The sequence below is a fragment of the Prionailurus bengalensis genome, chromosome D2 (genome assembly GCF_016509475.1).
Source record: "Prionailurus bengalensis isolate Pbe53 chromosome D2, Fcat_Pben_1.1_paternal_pri, whole genome shotgun sequence".
Lineage (NCBI taxonomy): Eukaryota > Metazoa > Chordata > Mammalia > Carnivora > Felidae > Prionailurus > Prionailurus bengalensis.
Genome location: NC_057351.1, coordinates 81,567,668 through 81,591,730, shown reverse-complemented (window position 1 = coordinate 81,591,730; position 24,063 = coordinate 81,567,668). Strand labels below are relative to the sequence as shown.

General features: G+C 49.2%; 1 protein-coding gene across 5 annotated transcripts in view; it reads left to right on the top strand.

Annotated features, from left to right (window-relative positions):
- CD2H10orf90 (chromosome D2 C10orf90 homolog) overlaps positions 1 to 24,063 on the top strand; it is a 220,767-nt gene that overhangs the window by 143,987 nt on the left and 52,717 nt on the right. For all 5 annotated transcript variants that reach the window (XM_043597854.1, XM_043597855.1, XM_043597858.1 and 2 more), the window contains one exon: positions 9,480 to 10,602. In XM_043597854.1, coding sequence (XP_043453789.1) covers positions 9,480 to 10,602 — 1,123 coding nt within the window. The remainder of the gene's footprint in view (positions 1 to 9,479; positions 10,603 to 24,063) is intronic.

Below are 24,063 nucleotides of genomic sequence, written 5' to 3'. Positions count from 1 at the left end.
GCTCTGATGATATGCTCTGCTCTCAGTGTGGCAGGTGTCTCTGTGGAGGGCTATCCACGGTGTCTTACTTATCCCCACAGTGGTATCACAGGTATTATCCTCAGCCGGTCCGAAGCAGTTTCACTGTCAGCGTCTGGGCCACTCACAGCTCCTTCGAGCACTGTGGTGTTAAGAGATTGGATAAAAGTTCGTCGTACAGTTTCAGCCTTTTCTTAACTCTGGTGGTGCTGGGAACCCCTTACGTGTGTTTTTCTCTCCTGCTGGGTGTAAACTCAGGATGAGGGAGAATGTGAGCGGTCCGAACTTGTTCAATTATTACTGAATCTAGGACTCTAAACAACAGCATGGAAGAAGGAATCTTGCAGCCTAATTATAAACTAAATTATAATAAAGCCAGAGAGCCTAAGTGGGGGGGATGGAATAAAAGAAGGAAATGTACAAGGTTTTATCACGAGTCAGAATATACTGGATACACCCTTGGCTAGTATATAATACCTGACGGGGTGCCATGAAACCATAGAGTTCTAGATTCCATCATATCCTCTCATTTACTAAAAAGTAGCTGTATTATCTCCTTTTGCCTAGGATTACGGGACAGCCAGTACAGTTCAAATGATCAAATTGCCCTTAAAAATCTTCAGTCTGGGGACGCCTGGGTGGCTCAGTCGGTTAAGTGACCGACTTCGACTCAGGTCATGATTTCACACTCGTGGGTTCAAGCCCTGCGTCGGGCTCTGTGCCCACAGCTCAGATCCTGGAGCCTTGCTTCGGATTCTCTATCTCCCTCTCTCTCTACCCCTCCCCTACTCGCTCTCTCTCGCTCTCAAAATAAACCTAATAATGAAAAAAAAAAATTAAAAAAAAAATCTTCAGTCTGATGTTATAGAGAAGAAATCTGACTTCACCGAGGTAACATGTTTCTAACTTCTAGACCAGCCAGTAAAATGCAGCCAACTATAAAATGTGATCATGGGCCTACTTGTGATGTGTTTGCATTTTACTTAGTTTAGTCAAAACTGAATTAAGGCAGGGGCACCTGGGTGGCTCCGTCGGTTAAGCGTCCGACTTAGGCTCAGGTCATGATCTCACGGTTCGTGAGTTTGAGCCCCGCGTCGGGCTCTGTGCTGCCAGCTCGGAGCCTGGAGCCTGCTTTGGATTCCGTCTCTCTCTCTCTCTCTCTCTCTCTCTCTCTCTCTCTGCTCCTCCCCCACTCGCACTCTGTCTCTCTCAAAAATAAATAAATAAGTAAAAACATTAAAAAATTTTCAAGTATGCCGTGTCTATTTAATCAGTCTTTTATAATCTTCACCAACAATTGGTAAATTTGCAGTATCATAGGAGAGTACGGTGATTGAATCTCAATTTTAAACCAAAATTTATCTGCTGGAGAGAGAGAGTGAGAGAGAGAGAATGATGTTGTGCAGCATTTTGAAGGTGGAGAAGAGATAATTGGAAATCTAACAAGCTCTAGTACACATCATTATAACTGCAAAAAGCGTCAGGAATCTGAAATAGGGAGCAAATCAGAGGTCATATTTATAAAATGGTATGTTTCTGATTCTAGAGAACAAAGAACTCTGTACACAAGGGTTAATGTGACCAATGTATCGCAGACCAGGTTCTGGCTAATTCATGGACTCATTCCATCCTTCCCATAATCCTGGGAGGGAGGTATTACTATTATACCCATTTTGCAGATGAGGAAACTAAAGTTCTATAGCTCCAGTAGTTGACTTGCCCTGAATCTCCTAGCTCATATGCTGTCTGGCTCCAGGCTTCTGTTCTTCCCTTGCTCTAAAGGGCTGGCCATAAAGGAAGACTCGTTCGAGTTAACACTTTTTTTTTTTAATGTTTGTTTATTTTTGAGAGCTAGAGAGAGACAGAAAATGAGCAGGGGAGGGGCAGAGAGAGAGAGAGAGAGACACAGAATCGAAGCAGGCTCCAGGTTCCGAGCTGTCAGCACAGAGCCCGACGCGGGGCTCCAACTCACAGACCGCGAGATCATGACCTGAGCCGAAGTCGGACGCTCAACCGACTGAGCCACCCAGGCGCCCCTCCAATTAACACATCTTAAAACATGGACTTTCCTGCCTGAAAGAATCGTCATCCAAAGCGTTAGTTTATAAGGCATCTGCTCTCTTTCATGAGTGGATATTCTGCCATGAACTTTTGTAATTCTAAGAGGTTGTGGAATTATAAGAATCGACGTCTCGTGACACATTAAAGTAACAAGGGTATCTGTGAAAAATATCTTTCCCCCGAAAATGCTTGTCTTTGGTATTATCCTTTGATGTCATTCTGCCTGTAACGAAACTTGACATTTCCTTCAGAGACCCCAAGCCTGAACTCCCACACAATGGAGAAAGGATGCTATTCTGGCTGCTGAGATCTAGTCATCAATATTGAAAGCCCTTTCTCTGTGGAAGCGCCGAGCTCGCTGTCTGAGGATGTAAAGCTGCCGGGCTATAATTAATTTGTTCCCGGAAAGCAAGAGCAGGAACCTCAGGTTGCAGGGAGGGAACTGAGTAGGAGGAACAGTGGATCATTGAGAACCATCCCTGAAAGGAGGTACCCAGTTAAGAAGGGCAAGATAATGATCAAGTCGATTGCTACTCTTTTGAAGAAAGGTACCAGCTGAAGATCTTTCCCACCTGATGGTCACACTGAGCTGGCAAATTCCAGCATCTGATGCTAAAATTAATCAGTTTGGTTATTAGTGATATAGATCGTTGGCGCTATGTGGTTGGATCCCTATAACACACACACATACACACACACACACACACACACACACACACACACACGGTCGTTATCTGTGACAGAATTCAATAACTCTCAGAAATCACACCTTCTAAGCCTCTGCTTTGGAATGATCTGGACCATCTACTTTGATCAGATCAGTGGCGTGACTTTCAAATTTCCCTCCCAACTTTGAGCTTTTAAAGCTTGTCCCCGTGTGTTTGTTATAAGGGCGGTGTGCGATGATGGAATACTCCCGACGGATGCCCTTCCTTGGTAACTGCCATAAATCTCCGCCTCTCCTCCCGAGCCTGCACAAGATTGATCACTTTCCCTTTCAAAATTCGTCGAAGCTGTAGAAATGATATGCAGGCACTTCTTCAACCAAGTGATTATTTAAAAGGAATGAAATATGGAACAGAGTTTTCTTCTTTTAAAAAAACAACGTGTAAATTTTCCCGATAACAAAAGTAATGGCAGCTCCATGTAGACACTTAGGAAAATATAGAAATACATAAGAAAATATTTATATATATTTCGCTCCCTTCTTTTTCCCATGCAATTTTTTGTTACATACAACTATAGTGTATATCAACTTTTATAGCTCTCTTTTATTACATAACATTCTATCACAGGCAATTTCCCATGGCATTTAAATTCTTTGTAATCTTTATTTTTAATTTCTACAGAATACGATGCAGTTGTGCCTGCCATGATTTACTTACCCGATCCCCTTTTAAGCAAGACATTTGGATTCCTTCCAGCTTTTCACTGCTGTATATTACACTGTACCAAGTCCTTTGGTTTCTTGCAAGTGCGTGGAAAGACAAAAGTTTCAGGACGGAAATGGAGAAGACTCCATTTCTTCTGTTTATCTTAAAACGGCCTTTCCCTACTGCTACATGCCAGAGAGAACTCATATGTTTGAAAACACTCTTACGTCCCTGATGAAACACCACTAGGTTGACAGAGGACTTGGTGGTGATGATTCTGGATCCACCGAATAGGAGTAAGCATGCTTGCGGCTAGCACGGAGGTGACTGTGGAGTGTATCCGTGCAGATACGGGGCCAAAGAATCCATCTGGAGAGCATAGCGGTAGGCTGCAGAGCAACCCTGGAAAAGGGAAGAATTGTCAAGTGGAGGAAAATATAGATTTCAAAGCCACAGGTTGGATTAGATGCTCATCCTTTGGAGAAAGAAATTGCTACAAGAATGGAAGCATCCCCATTCCAGCGGCTCAGGATCCGATGTCTCTGACCATCCGCCACTTATCTCTTTCTTCCTTTGGTTTATGAGATGGTGCCTTTCTTAGCAATATGCCTTAAGGCATAAAGTTAAAAGCAGTCAATAAGATGAATAAAACTGGGAAAGCAGTTACCAGCCCTCCAAGATCATGTTTGAAACATTTAAAAGCAATCAATGTCTTAAAGCAGCATTTATGAGAAAGAAAATGTACAGATGCCCGTATTGTGTGAGGATGGTCAGGAAACGGGTGATTTATTGCCAGAGCAAGACGCGATACGCAGCTATTCATTCGACCTTGCTCTGACCTTGAACATTCTACTTTAAATGCAAGATTATTTTCTTTTCAAATCAAATCTTACATCAGTTAATCTTATTTTAGATAAAAGATACCTTTTTTCCCCCCCAAAGCCACGTTCAGTTAACCCAATATAAAGGACAGTGGAGTGGCACCCTGGGATAGCTTCGCTGGGAAAGATATTTGATGTGAAAGAAGGGATTGCTTTTCTGAGAAGTTGCCCTGATTTAAAAGCAGTGGGCCAAGTTAGGAGCATCGACTAGCACCTGTGTGTCCTGTCTTTCTTGGTTTCCCAGCCCCGGAAGAAGATCTGGACACAAAGTGGTGTATTGTAGTCTGTTATGAACTGGATTGTGTCTCCCCCCAGCTCCAAATGCATGTGCCAAAGCCCTAACTCTCAGTGCCTCAGGGTCTGTGTTTGGAGACAGAATCTTTCAGGAGGTAATTTAGGTTCAATGAGGTCATGAGGGTGGGCCTTATCCAATATGATTGATGCCCTTGTAAGAGGAGGCTATTTAGGACACTGAAAGGAGAAAATGCAAAGATGTGGTGGGTGGGGGCGCGGGGGGAAGAGTCAGAAGGAACCATCCCTGCTGACCCCTTGTCCTCCGACTTCCAGCCTCCAGAACTGGGAGGAAATAGTATTTCTGTTGTCGGAGCCACTCAGACTGTGGTGCTTTGTTACAGCAGTCCGGGTATTTATTCATTATGTTTTTATTTTATTTTTGAGAGAGGGAGAGACAGAGCGTGAGCAGGGGAGGGGCAAAGAGAGAGGGAGACAGAATCTGAAGCAAGCTCCAGGCTCCGCACCGTCAGAGCAGAGCCCGACGGCGGGGCTCGAACTCACAAACTGTGAGACATGACCTGAGCCGAAGTCGGACGTCCACCCGAATGAGCCACCTAGGCACCCCCAACAGCCCGAATTTTTAAGGGGTTGGACCTCAACTTTAATTATTTAATGGATCTTCATGAGAAAATAGGATCTGACAGAGAGAACTTCCCATATGAGTCTAGGATGCATATTAATTGGCAAAGAGTATAGTGTTTCGTTTTTAATGTTTCTCAGTCTATCCAATGGGGCTTTTGTCAAAGCTGAGTGTAAACATCTGAAAAAACACAGTAAGACTTAACCAATAATCGCAGTCCTGACAATTGGATTACCTGCTTGGTGTTATCGCCAGTCTGTCAACGCCATGGGGCCAAGAGGTGTCCTCAGCCTGGCAGGTAGTAGATGATCAGTAGATATTTCTGATGAGTTAATAAAGGGTTCGATCGCGACCCTATGTTATAATGACAGACTTTACATCTAAAAAGGTTTCATTTATTCTACATTCCCATTGACAGAACTGCAGTGTACTGGGTACATAACGGGTTCATTCCGTTTATGTAATTCCAATAAATGCAAACGCCTTCCTCATAAATACCCCCATGCCCCCCTCATTCTTCCATAGGTTTGAGTACCTCAGGTATCCTCTGATTTCTGCTAAATCACAGAAAAAGTCATACCCTGGAGTTAGAGAACATGTTCATTTTTTCAGGTGTATACTTTCACATCTGTCATTGTTTTTGATGTCCCAAACTTCCCGGTAAGGTAGAGAAGGCAAACAGACTTTTGTTTGGACTGGACTTCTGTTAGCATTTCTCCCTCAGGAACAGCGGTATGTCAGGCATCGCTCTGACATACCGAGCGATGCCCCAGCTTCAGAATTAAGTTCAAATTCACACCAGTCATTGTTGTTCTTCCTTCGTCCGTTTGGATTGGGTGGACCCAGAGTCGCGGTTGTGTCTGCCGGGCCCGAGGTAACGAGATGGCGGCTGGTTCTATCCCATCCTCCTGGGCTTCTAGGACCTCCTACAGTGGCACCTGCCACCCCCAGGGTAGCCCCAGGGTGTCCCTCCAGTGTGTGCTCAGGATGGGCCCCAGGAGGTCTGAGTCCTGGCATTCCTTTCACCGTATCTGTGGTTAAAAACACAGCTTCTGGGGGCACCTGGGTGGCTCAGGGGGTTAAGCATCCGACTCTGGATTTCAGCTCAGGTCATGATCTCCCAGTTTGTGAGATTGAGCCCTGAGTTCAGCTCTGTACTGACAGGCGCCTGCTTGGGATTCTCTCTCTCTCTCTCTCTCTCTCTCTCTCTCTCTCTCTCTGCTCCTCCCCTGCTCTTAAAAAAGTAAGTAAATAGGGGCAACTGGGTGGCTCAGTCGGTGGAGCGTCCAACTTCGGCTCAGCTCACGGTCTCACAGTTCGTGAGTTCGAGCCCCACGTTGGGCTCTGTGCTAACAAATAGCTCAGAGCCTGGATCCTGCTTCGGATTCTGTCTCCCTCTCTCTCTCTCTCCCCCTCTCCCCTGCTCATGCTCTGTCTCTCTCTCAAAAATAAATAAGTGTTAAAAAAATTAAAAAAAAAATAATAGCTTTAAAACAAACAAAAAAAAAAATACATAGCTTCTGGGTCTTACCCCAGAGATCCTGATTCACCTATGTCTAGAGAGGGGGAGGGAAGGGTCCAGAAGTCTGCATTTTTATAAAAAAATGTTTTATGTTTTATTTTTTATATTTGGGAGAGAGAGACAGAGAGCGAGTAGGGGAGGGGCAGAGAGACAGAGACAGAATCCGAAGCAGGCCCCAGGCTCTGAGCAGTCAGCACAGAGCCGGAATGGGGCTCGAACTCACAAACCATGAGATCATGACCTGAGCCGAAGTCAGATGCTTAACCGACTAAGCCACCCAGGTGCCCCCAGAAGTCTGCATTTTTAAAATCCCCTCCCCCCCACACCAATACCAGGTGTTTTTTATGCAAGTGGTTACTGGCCCAAACTTTGGGAGACATTGCAATAAAGTATAAAATCAGACCAATACAGCACGCTTTCCGAGTTGAGTGTTTGGTTTTTTCCCTCCAGAGACTGTTGTCAGAGGAATTCCTAGTAGGGATGATTATACACTGGGTGGGGTGCACAGGCTCAGTTATTATCAGAACTAAGTGTCAAGTGGGAGGGGCTTGGTACCGTGTCAAACCGCATGCAGCAGGCACCGGGGGCCTTGCAATTTTCTTGTATGCAAACTACAGCCATGGAGGGGGCACCGTTGGAAGCAGAGACAGAGGGGTCGTAGAAGCATCTGGCAATGGTTCTCAGCATCCCCTGCCCGCTGGAATCACACTGGAAACTTCAAGAACTCTGATGCCTGGGCCCCACCCCCAGGGATTCTGACGTCATGGTGCGGGGATGCGGCCTGCGCTTGAGGGTTTTTACAAGCTCCCGGGTTGTTGTGGGCAACGTGGGCTGAGAAGCGCTGAGGACGAGGCCGCAGGCAGAGCTCCCATTAGCCGTCTGGGAAAAGGTAGCCGTGATATTTTGATTTTTAAGGAACCGAAGTAAATTTTAAGGCGGCTCTGTGTGTTCGTCACCTGTCTCCTGTGGTCTTTTGAATGTCCAACTTCCCATGTATCTTTCACATCGAATCATGGGTAAGGTGCTAGAGATTGCCCCGGGAAACAGGAAAAACAAAAGAAAAAAACCAAGAAAGAGAAGCGGACCGTCCTCCCGCGTCGAACAGTAGGAATGCAATGAGCCCGGGGTGCTAAGATCACACGTGCTGGGCCCCTCGTCAGAAGTCCGGGTGGAGGAAAGCATCACATTAGTTGCATAAATGAGTGTTAATCCTGCTCTGCAGAAAAGGAAGTTTTGTGCTTTCTTATCACATCGTAGGGAAAGAGAAACATTTTCTGTCATCAAACACAAGGGCTTCCCATCCTTGAAAAGCCTGGCAGTCTCACGGTCTGTTCGTGTTTTTCTTTTTTGTTCTTTAAATGGGTAATCTGAGGGGGGGAGGGGCAGAGAGAGAGGGAGGGAGAGAATCCCAAGGAGGCTCCCCAAGGTCAGCACAGAGGCCGACACGGGGCTCAAACTCACGAACCGTGAGGTCATGACCTGAGCCTAAGCCGAGAGTCACACGCTTAGCCCACCGAACCGCCCAGGTGCCCCTCTGTTCGTGTTTTCCAAAGCGTGCTCCCCGGATCAATTACCCCAGGCTCACGGGGGTGTTGGTTAAGCCGCAGATGCCTGGGCCCCGCCCACAGACCCGCACCGTCCGAACCTCCAGAGCCTGGGGAACGTGCAGTTGTAACAGGCCAGGTGATTCTCAGGCCCCTCGGAGCTTGGAAATTGCCGCCTACCTGCTGAGCACCAATTAAGCCTCCAGGCTCCGCACGCGGTGGGAATTGAGTCGTTACCGTATTATTTGGGGTCCTGTGCAGTTCCAGGCAAGGGTTCGTTCTAATTGTGTGGGATAATGAGCATCAAAATGGGGGCCCGTGACCCTGCAGGCAGTCGCCCACGTAGCTTTCTGCGATGGTTTACGCATACGCATGTTAAAACCGGGATGGAAGAGCTTCCTCCGCCTGGTGTTGACCTGGTCAGATGCTTTCTTAAAAATCTCAGCGTGTTGTTTTGGACGTAGATCTGCTGGTAAGGAAGCATGGGACACCTTGATCCCTCTACCGGACAGAAACCATGCCTGGGCACTGACATGCCCCTGGGCAGTGACATGCGACAAAGCTCCACCTGTCTGTTTCAGTGCCCCTCCCCTTGCTGATAAGTGATTATCACGGTCGCTGTGTTAGTCTAGGTAACTGCCCAGCTTGGGTGTCTGATTTCTCTTGTTCTGCTGTCTGGGATTTGACCCCCATGATGGCATGCATGGGGAACCACTGAAATGCAGTTTACACTAAATAAAGGCGGGAGATTGTGTTAGGGGGTTAGGGACCCGGGCAGGGAGAGGGCTCCCCGTGGAGGAGGGAGGAGGACTCTCTCACACAAACCGGTGCCCCCAAGTCCCAGCCCTGCTCTAGAACTGGGTCCTGCCTCCCCCCTGAGGCTGTGAGCCTCTTTTCAGGTGCTCCTGGGCCTGGTGGAGGCAATTATTGAAATTTGAGGATACCCGGGGACACAAACATGGTTAGGTACCCAGCAGAGAAAACCCATTCCCCAGTCAGAAGAATGATTTCCAGAGGGTGTAACCATTTCGTAAACGGATCTGGGTGTTCTGCCTTCCTGAGCACGCAGAGGTGGTGTCAGGTGTGTGGGGCAGACGGCCTTGGACGAGAACACGGTTCCGGACGTCCTCTTGGGCCTTGAAAGAGAGTGCGCTGCCTGCGTTACAATGGACTGCTTGAATAATTGCTGTCTTTTCCCATTTGCAGGAGACTCTGGCATCGCAAAACCCAAAAATGATCTCATCCGTGGTCATTTCACAGCTGATTGACGAGAATAAATCAAAGGCAAACCGGGCGGCGCTGCCCGCGCCCTGCGTGCCCGCTCTGCACGCACGTCCCGCGAAGCCATCTCGGGCGACCCGCAGCGGGGTCTCCATCAGCCGGGCTTTCGCCCTCCTTCCCGGCAAGCGGGCCATCCAGACACCTGCGCGGAAGCCGGGACCTGACCCCGAGCTGCCGTCCAATGAGGAGAAGCCGTGCAGCGGCCCCCAAAGGGGCTTTGCATCCATCACCATCACGGCCAGGCGTGTGGGCCCCCCAGCCAGCGCCCTGGCGTGGGAGGCCGTGGGGGACCCTCTGTGCACCAAGTGCACGGCCCAAGGCGCTCTGCTCGGGGACCCCTCTGCTCCGGCCGGAGGTACTTATCCCCGCCCGCACCATGGACCATTCGCTTGCACGAGGTTCTCCAGAAACTGCTCTGTGGTGACGCTGAAGCTTCCCGAGACCCATCCCCGGCCGTGCGGGGGTCACGAGTGCTGGGTCACCAATGTGGACAACCGAGAGAATGGTTTTCCTCCAGGGGCCCCGCAGGCGGGAAAGAGGCCGCTGGTGTTCAGCTCCTGCATCCATCTCAGGGTGTCTCAGCAGTGTCCGAATTCCATTTACTATCTAGACCGGTCCCTCTCTGTCCCCATCGAGCAACCTCAACTTGCTGGCCCTAAAATGCACAGGTCGGTCCTGTCGCTCCACCTAAATTGTAGTTCACACAGATTGACACCAGATGGAGTAGATGGCACAGAGAACGGAGGGCCAATGAGCAGAGCCTTGAAGCCGGAGCTCGCGGAGGGGAACCAGACCCTCCTAGGCCCCCGCTGGAACCCAGGTTTGCACAAAAGTCTCTTGAAGGAGAACCCGTCGCCGGAGCAGGTGCATTTGCAGCCCAGCGCCTGTGCCTGGAGTGGCTCACCTCTGTTGGAAAATACAGCCTTCTCGGAGGTGGGAGCCAACCAGGTCACTGGAAGAAAAGGGAAAGAGGATTGCGCAGCTCGACACGCCGGTGACGGTGCCAACCAGCTGTCCATTCACATTCCTGGCTGGAGCTACACAGCAGGTGAGGGACGCTCCCCTCCTCGGGAGGTGGGGCCGCCAAGGACAGATCCCCATCCGTCGGGTAATCTATGCAAGTGCCCTGCCAAGGCGGATAGTGAGTTTCTTCTACGTAACTTATTCCAAAAAGCGCTTCTCAGGAGCATTGCTTTGTCTGCTCGGCTCTCAACTGGCGATTGATGGCTCGGTGTTGATGTCCTCCTTAGATATGCACCGATACTTTTCTAGATTGTAAGAGACCTTCCCTCAGAGGTGTTTCCAACGGTAGCGCCGCGCCCTGCCATGTAACGAGCAGGAGGCGATAGCCCCCAAATGAAGTTAATTTAGGTCCATGATGTTCCAAAACAGGGTGAAGAGGGCAAAGTGCTGTCTGCTCCCCGAGGCTTTTGTCTCTCTGGTCTGAACATCTGAGGGTTTGGAGGCGTCTAGAGGGCTGTACTTTTGTCTTTCAATCAGATAGTTGGTATTTATGGATTGGTCTTAGAATTCTTGTGTGTGTGTGTGTGTGTGTGTGTGTGTGTGTGGTGAGGGGGAGATTAGTAATTCTGGGGCATTTTCAAAAAGAAGCACACTGGGGATTCTACCTGCGAAACAGCAAAAACCACAGTTTTCTGCTTCCTTGGTTGTGTTTTCTGGGGCAACTCGGCTAGAATTTGTTGCTGTTTCTACCACTGCGAAGGCCAGGGAGAATTCCCAAGGACAGCCGCCCTGGATACCTTCCACCTCTCTTAGGAGATCAGGGAAGAGGAGAGCAGGTCTTAGCCCCAGGCCAGGTTTCGTTCTCTGTTCAAACTTCCAATTTTCAGTTTTACTTTTTGCGGGAGACTCTGATTTATGAATTAGTGACTTTCCGCTTGGGGGAAATATTTAAAGATAATAGTAGTAAAATTGGCAATGCAGCATACGCACCATAATTTTATAGTGTAATTTTTGTCCATTAAGGCTTTATTAATTAATAAAAATGGCTGTAAAACATTTTAAGCAATAATGCGCGTAGAAATGGTAAATGATGTAATTAATTTTAACAAGAGTGTATATATTGAATGCTCAGAGATTTTTAAGGCAATTTGACATGGCTTTCAGGTTGATTAGACCATTGAAATGCCTCTGAGTCTGACAGGCTTACTGCAAAAAGTAAATGTAAGCCTCTCTCAGTGTTGCAAAACTGGGCCTCAATTTAGTGTTTTAAGAAATTGTTCAAGTCAACCACTTCCTTTTCCTTGTTGATACAGATTACTGGAAATGTACAATCCACATTGTTATATGCCTGCCACCCCCACGCCAGAGCATATCCTGGTGTTTAGGTTGTGTCTCTTGTGTCTCATGGTGTGAAAGAATCATTCGGATTTATGGCACCTTCGCGAAAGGGTCTTTAAAAATCACTAGAGCAAGGTCTCAAACATTGATTTCAGAATAGAGGAGCATGAACAGAGAAAATCCACCCCCCGCCCCAACTTATTTTTGGCTTTGGTGCAGAGAAGATATTTGATTTTGACTTTGTGGAATGGCTGCTCGTGTAACTGATGTTCTTAGGCCAACAGCATGAATGAATTCTACTTCCTGTAGGCCGACTTCCCTCAGAACAACTCCATATCCCAGAGAATCCACATGCAGGATTTGAGTGGCTCTGAATCACGTGGTCTCATTGGATCATTTGAGGAAAGATCTTCACGGAGGCCCAGATCACCTTTTTTAGAGTTACTGATCTCGTATTTTCTAGCACAGGGAATGTAGACAAGCCGCCCTGGCTCTCCGAGCCTGTTTCTGCGTCTGGGGAGCTAGAGAAGAGGGGCATTTGGTGTTCTGGAAGGTCCCCTCTAGCTTGGAAAAAAAACCCTCTGCTCTATTTTCCTGAGGTGAAATCTGTGAGTGAGAGTGTCCTTGTGACTCTGGATCCCTCAGTCATCAAGCTCAAAGCCACAGAACCTTGAGCTCGCCATTCTGGGCACACGCCTCAGATGTGTACACAGGCACACGCGTTCATTCACACACACGACCCGCCCCGTACTTTCATACTTTCACACTCAGAACCTAGTTTGCGATGGAGCGTATGCCTTCCCAGGTGCCAAGAATGTGCTTCTTGTCCAGGCTGTTGAAGTTTTGCCCGAGATTTATAAGCACGACTCATGGGCTGTAACCATCACAGTCTGTCGTGTGCTAAGCTACCCAGCACTTGGAGGGGGAGCTCGCTGACCTTCGTCTTGACAGAGCTTTTCGAGGCTTATGGCAAGTGTTTTCTGACAGGGGCAACGCTCATTAAAACTCTGAGGAGCTGTTTGTATTTCCTGTCCCCAACTGGGATCTTGTCCGGGGCGTTCTCGACGGCCCCCTGTGGCTCCACTTGCCATGAGCGGTCTTCATGTTTTCATAGTTACTGAATCTGATTCTTTTTATCTGAAGGATCCCCAAATCCCAGGTGAGCAGCGTCCTCTCGAGCCGCCTTAGTGACATTCAGCCTCAAGGGAGGCACGGCCTGGGAGATTCCGCAAACAGAAGCAAGGCGGCTTCGGTTCCAGTGGTTAGGTCATCAGACAGGAAGTGCTCCAAATTGTATTCTAGAGTGAGCCTCCTGGACGCACCCAGAAAGACGGCCAAGATGAGAGAAACTGTGAGACTTGCAGACATTTGATACGGTACAGATAGGCCATGTCTACTGGGGCATCACGTTCTAACAGACAGAGGGGGACCTGTTCTCTTTCTAGCGGCTGGGGGCTTAGGAATGGGTTCCTGCTTTGCCTCTCTCCTCAGTCCCTGTGGGTTTATTCCCTGTATCTCTGCTGTCGGGGCGTCTCCTGCCGGCACCCGCTAGATGGACGTGGCACAGCTCCCTGCCCCGCCGTAAGGAAGGCTTCACTGCCACCAGCAGGCCATCCTACCAACAACCACGGCAGGTACCACGCAGACCCTGGGTGCCAGGCCCTGGCCGACATCTGCCGTGGAATCTTTCAAACCATTCTGTAAAGACAGTATCACTTTCCCTGTCGCTATCCCTGTTAGGTAGGACCACTGAGTCTTGAAAATAAAATGATGGCCCAAGTCCACGTGGCCATGAAATGTCAGAGCCGAGAACAGTCCTGGGTACTTGGCTTCCCCCCCTCTGCACCCTCCCAGCAGCAGCCTGAGGCAGAAGAGTCGGATGGGTGGGGAACCCTCTCGGTGGCAGTCGCCATCTTCCGTTGTCACCGCGAAGGGGATGTTTGAAGACCACTCACGGACATACAGAGTAGTAGTATCTGGTGGCCGGAACCTAACAGGAGAGGGGGCTGCGCAGTTAATTTCTAATCAAATGTAATAAACCACGTGATTTGGTACAGTGAAAATTTATTGGCTCAGAAGTCCTTCCCAGCCTGAAACCCCCTTCCTCGTGGTGTTCCTTGGGGTCTACAGTGCCGATCTGAGTAGTTGTCTCTTTGCTGGGTGTTGCCTGCCTGAAACAGGATTGACTTTGATCCATAACTTATTGCCGGTTTCATTTTGCGCGTGTGGCCTAGATCTGAAGCTTTCCCCTGTTCCCAAGACATCCGTCGAAGTTTGTTAGATGTTCTTGGAGAAGAGACTTACGAAGGTCCTTTTCTTCACGTGTCCCAAAGGTTGATGCTCTGTGGTGGAGTTTCCGTCTCAGCGTGCCCCAGTCCGTGCTCAGGCTGCCGGTGGCCTTGGTCTGAGACGTCTCCGGTGTTGCTTGGCACCGCTGGTGATCAAAGGTGTGACTGTCTGGAGGGGATTCACTGGAGAGGAGCGACCGGATCCCTGCCGGGTCACAGAGTGAGGGCTGTGCCTCCCACTGTTCTGTTGCTGTAATCTAACACGTGGGTAGTGAGTGGGGTTTAGGGCATGACGAAAGCTCTTCCGTCACTCAGGGAAAATGACAGGCTGTATGCCGAGAGGCCAGACCTGCCAGAGAAATCTGCATCAGGCTCAGCCTCTTCAGTCCCGTAAGCGCTGCTTCCTCGAGGGGCCAGAAGACCTTTGAGGAGCCCTTATTTTGCATATGTGATTTTCCTTTAACGATCTAGAGCTGGGGTCTACAGACTTTTTTTGGCAAAGGGCCAGATGGTCTCCACAGCAGCTACTCAGCTCTGCTGTTGTAGATCAGAAGCAGCCACAGACAAGGCCTACATACATGAGTGTGGCCGTGTCCTCATAAAACTTTATTTACCAGAACAGGCAGTGGACCAGATTTGGCCCTACTGGCTGTCATTTGCTGACGCCGAATCACTCATCCTCCCAAACAGACTTCACCCTGGTTGCCAGTCTTGCGTGTTGGATCCTCGGGAGACCCAACTCCGAGATGGAGATTGGTGGACGTTCATTAGGGAGTGGTCTTGGCATCCGTGGATGGGAAGGGAAAAAAGCAGGAATGGGCAGAGGGAGAAGTCACTCTGGGGTGCAGTTGTAATGAAGGCCTTAGGGAACTCTGAATTTGGGATGGCCCATCATAGCTATTCCGAGTCGAGGCGAGGGGGCTGTGCCTTTATTCCCCCTGGGGAGGGGATGTGACCGTGGGCGAGGCAACTCTGTACCCACCAACTGCTACAGTCGTGGTGGACTCCCAGCAGCCGGGGTGGGTGGAGGGCATCACGGTGCATGTGGCTCAATCTCCCTTGCCCCTCTGTGACCTCATACTTCTCCAGAACAACTCGGGGATCTCGCACAGCTGGCCCGGGGGCAGTGAGGTGGGGGCGTAGGCTTGGGCGTGGCCCTCAGCCCCTGTCCAAAGAGGACCGGGGAGAACTTGTTTCCCCCCACCCTTGACGTCTACTCATTCAGCAGATGCAGGCTGGGCACTGCGGGTCTGGGAGCGGCGCCTTGAACCAGGCGGCGGTGGTGGGTGTGCTGAGAGCTGGTCAGGGGTGGGGCTGTTTGGGAGGGGTGGGGCTGATGGTCAGGTGCGCTGGTGGTGTCGCCGTGGCCGGAAGTGCCTGCCCAGCCCTCTGCGGTCTCCAGGGGCTTCTTCCGCCATCTGGATGGGAAGTTTGTCTCCCAGTGGCTGGCCCACATTTCTACTGTGACCGCACTCTCTCGTGCTGAAGGAACGTGGTTGAGGACCATGTAAACAGTCTTCGGACCATGTCTTCTTACGTTTTGTGAAGCTATAAAAGAAGAATCGGGTGGAGTGAGCTTTTGTGTGTGTGTGTGTGTGTGTGTGTGTGTGTGTGTGTGTGTGTTTAAGTTTATTCATTTATTATTCCTGAGAGAGAGAGAGAGAGAGAGAGCACAAGCGGGGAAGGAGCAGAGAGAGAAGGGGACAGAGTCTGAAGCAGGCTCCAGGCTCTGAGCTGTCGGCACGGAGCCCGACGTCGGGCGTGAACCCGTGCACCGTAAGATCATGATGTGAGCCTGAGTCAGACACTCAGCCCACTGAGCCACCCCGGAGCCCCTTGTGTTTTGTTTTATTGTTAACAGTAAACTAAGGCAGCCAGTGATCGAGTCAGCTGGCGAATGAGCAGCGAAACTGGGACCTGTGGTATCTAGCAGCAGATGGAGAGAAGGAATTAGCAAACTGCGGCCCGGGGAGGGGTGGGGGGCAAACTCAAACCTCCGCCTGTGTCTGCAGATCAGGTCTCCCTGGGACACAGCCCTGCTTTTTCACCCGCACGCCGTTCCGTGGCTCCTTCCTCACTGGACAGCAGAATTGGATGGTGGGGACAGAGACCCGTGTCCCACCAAGCCTACAGTATTAGCTCTCTGGGCTTTCACAGGAAGAGTATGTCGCTCCCTGCTTAGGGACCAGCTCTCTGGGGGACGCTGGCGGGTCCTTTGCCCCCAAAGCCTCCCATTTCTCACCTGTGGAAGGAGGGAGGTGGACAGATCGCGTCCTGAACTCTTCTCTGCCAGCCTGTTAATTCGTGTATTGTTCTGGCTCTAGTTTTCTGTCGCGGAAGCTGGTTGGAGAAGTCCAGCTTTCAGGGTAATTCCCAGAGTGTAGAAAGGGTGCTCAGAGTCAAAGGGAGGAGCTCTCTCATCCTGGACCTCCAACGCCCTCATGACTCTGGGTTCTCTGCCACCTTTTCTGACCAGGACCTTCCAGGCTTTCTTTAACTCTTCCAACCCCCGCCCCCCATCCACCCCCCCCCCAGAGATACAAGTGCCACTGAGGTTCAACCTTGGCATCAGGTACTTCTGTGCCACCTGCCCGTGTCAGTGAGTGGTTTGGGTATGCGTCCAGTGCTGGCATCCCCTGCTAGTGCCAGACCAGTGTCCCTCCCTCACCCCCGTGACATTTATTGTGTCAGCCATGGTATCAGGCCCTGGGTGAGGCTATCATTCCACACTGCTGAAACGGAACCTAGGTGTGGTCTCCCGACATGCAGGTTCCATCTGGTGGGAAGACAGGCATCCGATTGATACCCCTAAAATACATGTGTAATTGTAGCTTGTGGTCAGTGCTCTAGGGGGGTGGTGAGGACCACAAGAGACTTTAACAGGGTTGGCTTTGTTCAGAAGAGGGCGGGAGCAAGGACTTTCTGCTGGAGAGGCTTTTAAGTCGATTCTTGAGGCCCGAGTCGAGGGACCAGCGTGTGCCAAAGCTTTGAATGGTGAGTTGCTGAGAAGGCTGGTGCCCCTGCAACATACCAAGTGGTGCCATGTGAGGCTGGAGACGTGAGCTGGAGCCAGAGTCACGGTCAGGGTGAGGGGCTTAGAGACCAGAATAAGGATTTACAGTTTTATCCTAAGTGCAGCGAGAAGCGATGATGTGACGTACGCTTTCGGAAGATTGTCTTGCTTCTCAGAGGCTGAGAGGTGGAAGCAGGTGAGACCATCACTGGGGAGTAGGTGAGAGCCATCGTGGAGGCTGGGGAGGTGGGAGAAGTCTGGCGGTGGAGCTCACAAGCCTTGAGTACTGGTGAGCTCAGGAGGAGGGAGCCAGAGAGGTGGCAAGGTGGGCGTCCAGATTTCTGGCTTGAGCATCTAGAGATGATATTGTTTTCTTTTTTTAATATAGACTATTGCTTTTATTTATTTACTTGTTTTGACAGAGAGAGAAAGAGAGACAGTGGGAGTGGGAGAGGGACAGAGAGGGGGGAGAGAGAGAATCCCAAGCAGGCTCCGCACTGTCGGCGCGGAGCCCGATGCGGGGCTCAAACTCACAGAATCGTGAGATCATGACCTGAGCCGAAACCAAGAGTCAGACGCTTAACCAGTTGAGCCACCCAGGTGCCCCTATAGAGACTATTTTTTAAAGCAGCTTTAGGCTCAGAGCAAATTCGAGAGGAAAGTATAGAGATTTCCCACGTATCCTGCATCCCACCTATGCCCAGCCTCACCTGCTATCAACATCCCCACCTGAGTGGTACGTTTGTCACAATCGAGGAACCTACATTGATATAATCACTCAAAGGCTTTCTTCTAGGGTTTATTCCTGGGGCTGTATGTTCTATGGGTTGCAACGAACGTATAATGGCATGTATCCACCATTATAATATCCTAGAGAATAGTCTCGCTGCCCTAAAAATCCTCTGTGCTCCACCCGTGCATCTTCCCTCCCCCTAACCCTTGGCAACCGTTGATTTGACCGTCTCCACGGTTTCGCCATTTCTGGAATGTTCTATAGTTGGAATCACATAGTATGTAGTCTTTTCAGATTGGCTTCTTTCATTTAGTAATACACATTGAAGATTCCTCTGTGTCTTTTCATGGCTTCATGGCGCATTTCTTTAGAGCGCTGAATCAGAGTCCCTTGTGTGGATGGGCCACAGTTTCTCTACCACCTACCGAAGGACATCTTGGAGGCTTCGAAGTTTTGGCAGTTGTGAACAGAGCTCCTATAAACATCTGGACACAGGTTTCTGGGTAGACAGGAGTTTTCAGCTGTCCGCCCAGCTGGGTAAATACCAGAGGACAGTGATTGCTGGATCCCGTGACAAGAGCATGTTTAGTTTTTGTTGGTTTGTTTGCCTTTGCTAGAAGCCTTCCCAGAGTATGTTTCGTTTCGTACAAAGCTGCCGAAACGTCTTCCAAAGTAGCTGTGCTATGTCGCGGTCCCACCAGCCACGACTGAGAGTTTCTGTGGCTCCCCGGGCTGACCAGCATTTGGTGTTGTCAGTGTTCTGGATTTTGGCCATTCTGGCAGGTGTGTTTAGTCGTAGGTGTTGTGGTTTTTAATTTGCACTTTCCTGATGACAAAGGATATGGAGCCCCTTTCGTATGCTTATTTGCCGTCTGTGTATCTCCTTTGGTGAGGTGTCTGTTAAGATCTTGGCCCGTTAAAAAAAATTTTTTTTAATGTTTATTTTTGAGAGAGAGAAACAGTGGATGAGCAGGGAAGGGGCAGAGAGAGAGGGAGACACAGAATCTGAAACAGGCTCCAGGCTCTGAGCTGTCAGCACAGAGCTTGACACGGGGCTTGAACTCAAGGACCACGGGATCAGGACCTGAGCCGAACTCAGATACCCATCCGACTGAGCCATGCTGCCTCCATGAATTTCTATATCGAGATTTATTTTTCTGACCATGAGACGAATACATTATAGGGAACTGAGAATAACAAAAAGCAGAATAAAAAGCTTAATAATCATGGCTAATACTTTGGTGTATTTGTTCCATTGTTTTTTATGCATACTTATTTTTTCTTTGAAAGAGTTGAGATTCTGCTATAGATGTAATTTCCCTCTGGGTCTCTGCCACTTAGAACTATATCATAAATATTTCCTGATATTAACAGTACTTTACAAAGGAAATTTTATTGACTGAAAGGGTGTGTCTTACGGCCATATCATAGTTTTATTTATTTCTTCATTCTTGGCCCTTCAAGTTGTTACTCCGTTTTCACTTTTTGGAATAATACTGTGAGCACTTGGTGTATAGGCTTTGCTATATTATTGTCTTTTGGAAAAAATCCTTTAACTGGAACGTCTGGGTCAGAGATTATCAATCCTTGTGAGGTTCTTGAGGCACGGGACCAAATTAGACTCCGGGAGAGGCCGAGGTGAAAACTTCTTTCCTCAGCGTTGCAGAGGCCTTTGCTGTAGGTGCTTGGCCAAGATGAGGTGTCCATCTGCTGAGTTCTGCAAATTCCAAGATGAAAAAAAACCAGCCTTGTGGTCTGAGCTGGTATTTCTGTGATTGCTGGTAGGTGTTCATTGTTCTTGCTTCTCACCTTGACCTCGGCTGGAGCTGTCTCAGTGGCCCTCCCCCTGTTGCCCTCGGTAGGCCTCAGCAGCCAGACGTTTGGGGCCAGATCATTCTCTGTTGTGGGGGCTGTCTGTGCATTGTACACTGTTCAGCAGCGTCCCTGGGTTCTGCAAATAACCCATTTGTTTGTGACCAAAGAAGTATCTCCAGACGTTGCCTGGTGGTGGGAGGGGGGGCGGCGCACGACAGAATCACCCTTGGTTGAGAACCGTTGGCCCAGACCATGCCCAAACCTCGCTACAGCCCACTGTGATTGTGGACCACCCTTCTCAGCAACCCTCCCTGCTCACGAGGCCATGCCATGGTCTCCGTGCATCTTCCGGCCTCATTCTCTCAAGTCTCAGCTCCCAGGACTTCTAGGTCGTTTTCACGTGATGCATTTGCTACATTGTGAGGACCGTTTTCTTCCTCTAGATTGTATGATCCTTGAGGTCAGGATCCAAGCCTGAGTCTTGGCGTTGACCTCTCCACGACTGGCAGAGAGCCACAGAGTACAGAGCCCTGGCTCAGGGCCTGTGTGCTAGGTCCTTTGTCGGATGACCCAACAAAGCCTTGCTGATGTCAGGGTCACTTAGGAGCCGGCTGTCTTGTCTTTCCACAAACCACCTCTCCCTGTGGTCCTGTCAGACACCTCTCTGGCCAGGAAAGGGTGGGGAGCCATGTGAGATTCGCTGTCCAGAGGTAGGTTGTGAAAGAGTGAAGTGAAAGCTATAGCATTCCCATTGGCTTTCAGAATTTAGGGGGAAAAAGTTTCCAGCTATTGTTTCCCTCCAAGAACTCAGTGAGTATTGTCATGGAACAACTTTATTATCCTTCAGATGGCCAAATTTAATGTTAAAAGAGAAAACATATGGACAGTGTTGCAAAAACATTTTCAAGGGTTTTTGTTGTGTGTGTGTGTGTGTGTGTGTGTGTCTGTTCATTTAGTTGTTGGTTAAGTCTTGACGAGATTGTATCATTTTCCCCATAATCTTGGAATACGATGTTCAGATCATCCCCCAGAGTCTACACGATCTCTAAAAGCTGTTCATGTCAGCAACCCCAGCTGTCTTTATGGAAAAAAGGGCTTTTTTTTTTTTCTGAGTAACTCCCTCAGTGGTAGGAGTGGGTTGTGTCCCCATCCCCGTGTTGTTTAGGAAATGGTCCTTCTCAGGGGCCGTTTGCTCAGGTTGGCCAGGGATCAATTAAGAGACATGGATGAAGGGCTGTGGCATGATGAGGGGATTGTGGTCCGATCTGTTAAAATTATAAGGCTGCAAAGCCACCGTCTACGCCTGCATGAGAAACGGTGATCGTCAGGGAGACCTAGCAGAAGACCGTGGGTTTGGGGGTGAGACCTATCTGGGTTTCAGTCCTGGCTCTGCTAGGTGCTGGCCTCGTGTCCCGAGGACACTGAGCATTGTGTGGGTGCAGGGGGATCTCAGTCCATTTTGTTACCATCTGTCGTCCTCGGCACCCCCCTGAGCTGTCGGTAGGAAACCCACGTAGACGTGATCTCGCAAGAAGAAATGGTCACAGCCGTGAGTTCTGTAAGGAAAAATGGTCCAGGTATAGATGACCCAGAGAAAAGGGGAAGAAGGAATATGAGAAATAGGGGGGCATGTTTAACTCCTTTGGCTGGATGAGGTTTGCTATTTTCCCCATTGTCTGAACACAGAAGCTCAGATCTTTCTAAAAACTGTGACTTTATTTTCAGTGTTACCGACTAAGTTTGGGAAAAGGAGAGATGAATGAAGATGGCGGGGCCAGCGTGGAAAGCCATCTTAAGCCACGTTGCGCCAGTCGTGCAGAAATTGTCCCCACATCGTGACACGGGCTCATTTACTTCCTAGGTCGGGTCACAGCCCCGTGAGGGCGTTACTCTGGATGAAGCACATAGTTCACACGGGGTGGGGGCTTCCGGTGATCGTACGTGGCTTAGGGACTGCCATTGGAGTGTGAAAATTGTGTTCTTAGCCAGGGGAGGGCATCACACACACCAGGGATGCTTTTCCAAAATGCCCACCCTGGATTCTGTGCTGGAATCCGGTGTCTCCCTGGTTAAGAGCCCTTTGCTGGAGGATGCAGGGGAGGGAAAATAATTTTCCTTCCCCCCTCCTAAGTGCTCTCTGGGGCCCCTATAACAAAAAGGCAGACTAGCAAGAAAAAAGCAAATCAGTTTATTAACATGTGTCCATGGGAAAATGGTTGTCGGGAAGTCCGCAGGGAAATCTGACTCTGGACGGTGGCTTAGAATCCCACCTTGTACAGATCTTCACCAAGAACGATGACTCTGTGAAGAAATGACAGGACAAAAGAAAGCAATTTGAGGCTTCCAAGGTCGGCAAAGCAGGAAGGTAGATACATGAGGGGAAACCAGTCGCAGATAGAGTTAAAGGCCGACGTCTGTTATGTCCGTTCCCCTGGTGCTGTCTCCAGGCTGATCGGTCTACACTTCTCTCTGGTGATTAAGTTCTGTCCTTCCTGGTGGAGAGGGGAGGAGGGACATCTTTGTAAATATATGTCCTGCTTTTGGGCAAGTAGGGAGAAGGCAGAGAGCTTTGCTTCTCTCTGCTTTTTTCTCAGTGGCTTTCAGCTCAAAATAATTCTAATGCAAAGTAGCATCTTTGGGGGTGGCCTATGCTGCTACCTTTCAGGGACAGTTCTGTCTAGAGGACACCATGTCCCTTCGACTGTGCATCTTGACCCTCTGCTCTTTAGGGGGTACTGGCCAAACTCTTCAAGGCGGAGATTCACCTGTCTGAAGGGCAGGTGCCCAGAACAAGTATTATCTTTTACAGAACAAGTACAATTAGAAGCTGCCCCCCCTCAAATGCCTGCCCTTGCCCACTCCCATTCTTGGGACAGATGCCCTGTAGGAACGGTAAAACTCAGTAAAACTCCTGGGCGAGGAGTGTATAAATTGGCCCATTAGGTGACGGTTGTCTGTAGAACCAGAAGTTACAAAAATCCAGGTTTTCTGAGTTGAAACGTTTGGATGCAAGGACTGCATCATTTTGATTCTTCTGGAAAGCTGCCTTTGTCCTCATTATGCATTTCGTGTGTTGGGTCATGAGCCCCCGTTAAGGGGGGTGGATCATTCATATCAGACAATGCCATTTATGTGGGCCCCACAAAGAATAACACCCCCATTTTCCCTGTTCCCAGGGCTGTGTGTCTTCTGAGCAACTCTTACCTCTCTGGGCCTTTGGTCCACGTAGGACCTGATGTTTCTCCTCCCACAGTACCAGAAAATCCTGATAACTTCGAGGCCCATCGCTCCTAAGTACGCAGAACCTTATGGAAGCATTTGGTGTTCTGGCTTCTTGTCCTATCTTTCCCACGGACAGATATCTAAATTGGCTGAAATGAGGAGAACCATTTTTACTTAAAATAATAGTTTGACTTAAAATCTGCTCCCTCCCTGGGCGGGATATTAGACGGAAGACCCGGGCTTGCGTCGCAAGATGGGTGTATATGCAGCAAATGAAAGACTGCGGTATTTTACGAAGACAGAGGCTTATCCATTTTTGCGTCAACGTGGACTGCGTGGAGGTGATTTTGATTGGATGGTCTTGTAGATGGTGAAGACTGTCGCTGGATTCCAGAAGCATCCTGTCCCAAATCCCTGTCGACACACATGTGCACGGAAGACCACAGTGTGTCAGACCCCAGCCAGCAGAGTTGGGGAGAGGTGGTCCTCAGAACGCCTGGACGGTCCCACGTTTGTACGTTTGGGAGGTGGCTTACCCAGACGTCAGGGAGAATGTGTGTTGATATGATCACTGTGAAGATGCCCCTTGGCATTGTCTGAGCCCCAAGCCCTCCTTGGCTGCGGGCACTACTGGGAGCCCTGTGACTCCTCCCCAGGTCTGACTACGTCTCCCACGTAAATACTTAGAAAAGGCTGTAAATGTAACGTTTCTCCTTCAATTCTTCTGCTTGTGTAATGTTTTCTTTCCCTCCTGTTAAAAAAAATGCACATTGTGAAAGTTAAAATGTAGACAAGCAGAAAGAGGAAAAATAAAGAGCAACCATAACCCTACTACCCACAGGTGGCCCTTTTAGCAGAAAGGGGAACCCTGTAAATCATCATTCTAGGAGACTTCTCGTTCTCAGCATTAGACTGTGAAGTTCCTTGTCATGTGCTACAGTATCCCCGTTAATCACGTGATGGCTGCCCAGGCTTTCATTGCCTGGATTTACCTGTTTGTTTGTTTGTTTGTTTGTTTTCTTAAACCTTTTTGGTAAATAGATTATTAACGTTTTTACATTTCGGTACAGAAATCTTTGTGGGCATTTCGTATGATTTCCTTAACCCAGTTTCCTAAGAATTTCTGGGTCAAAGGAT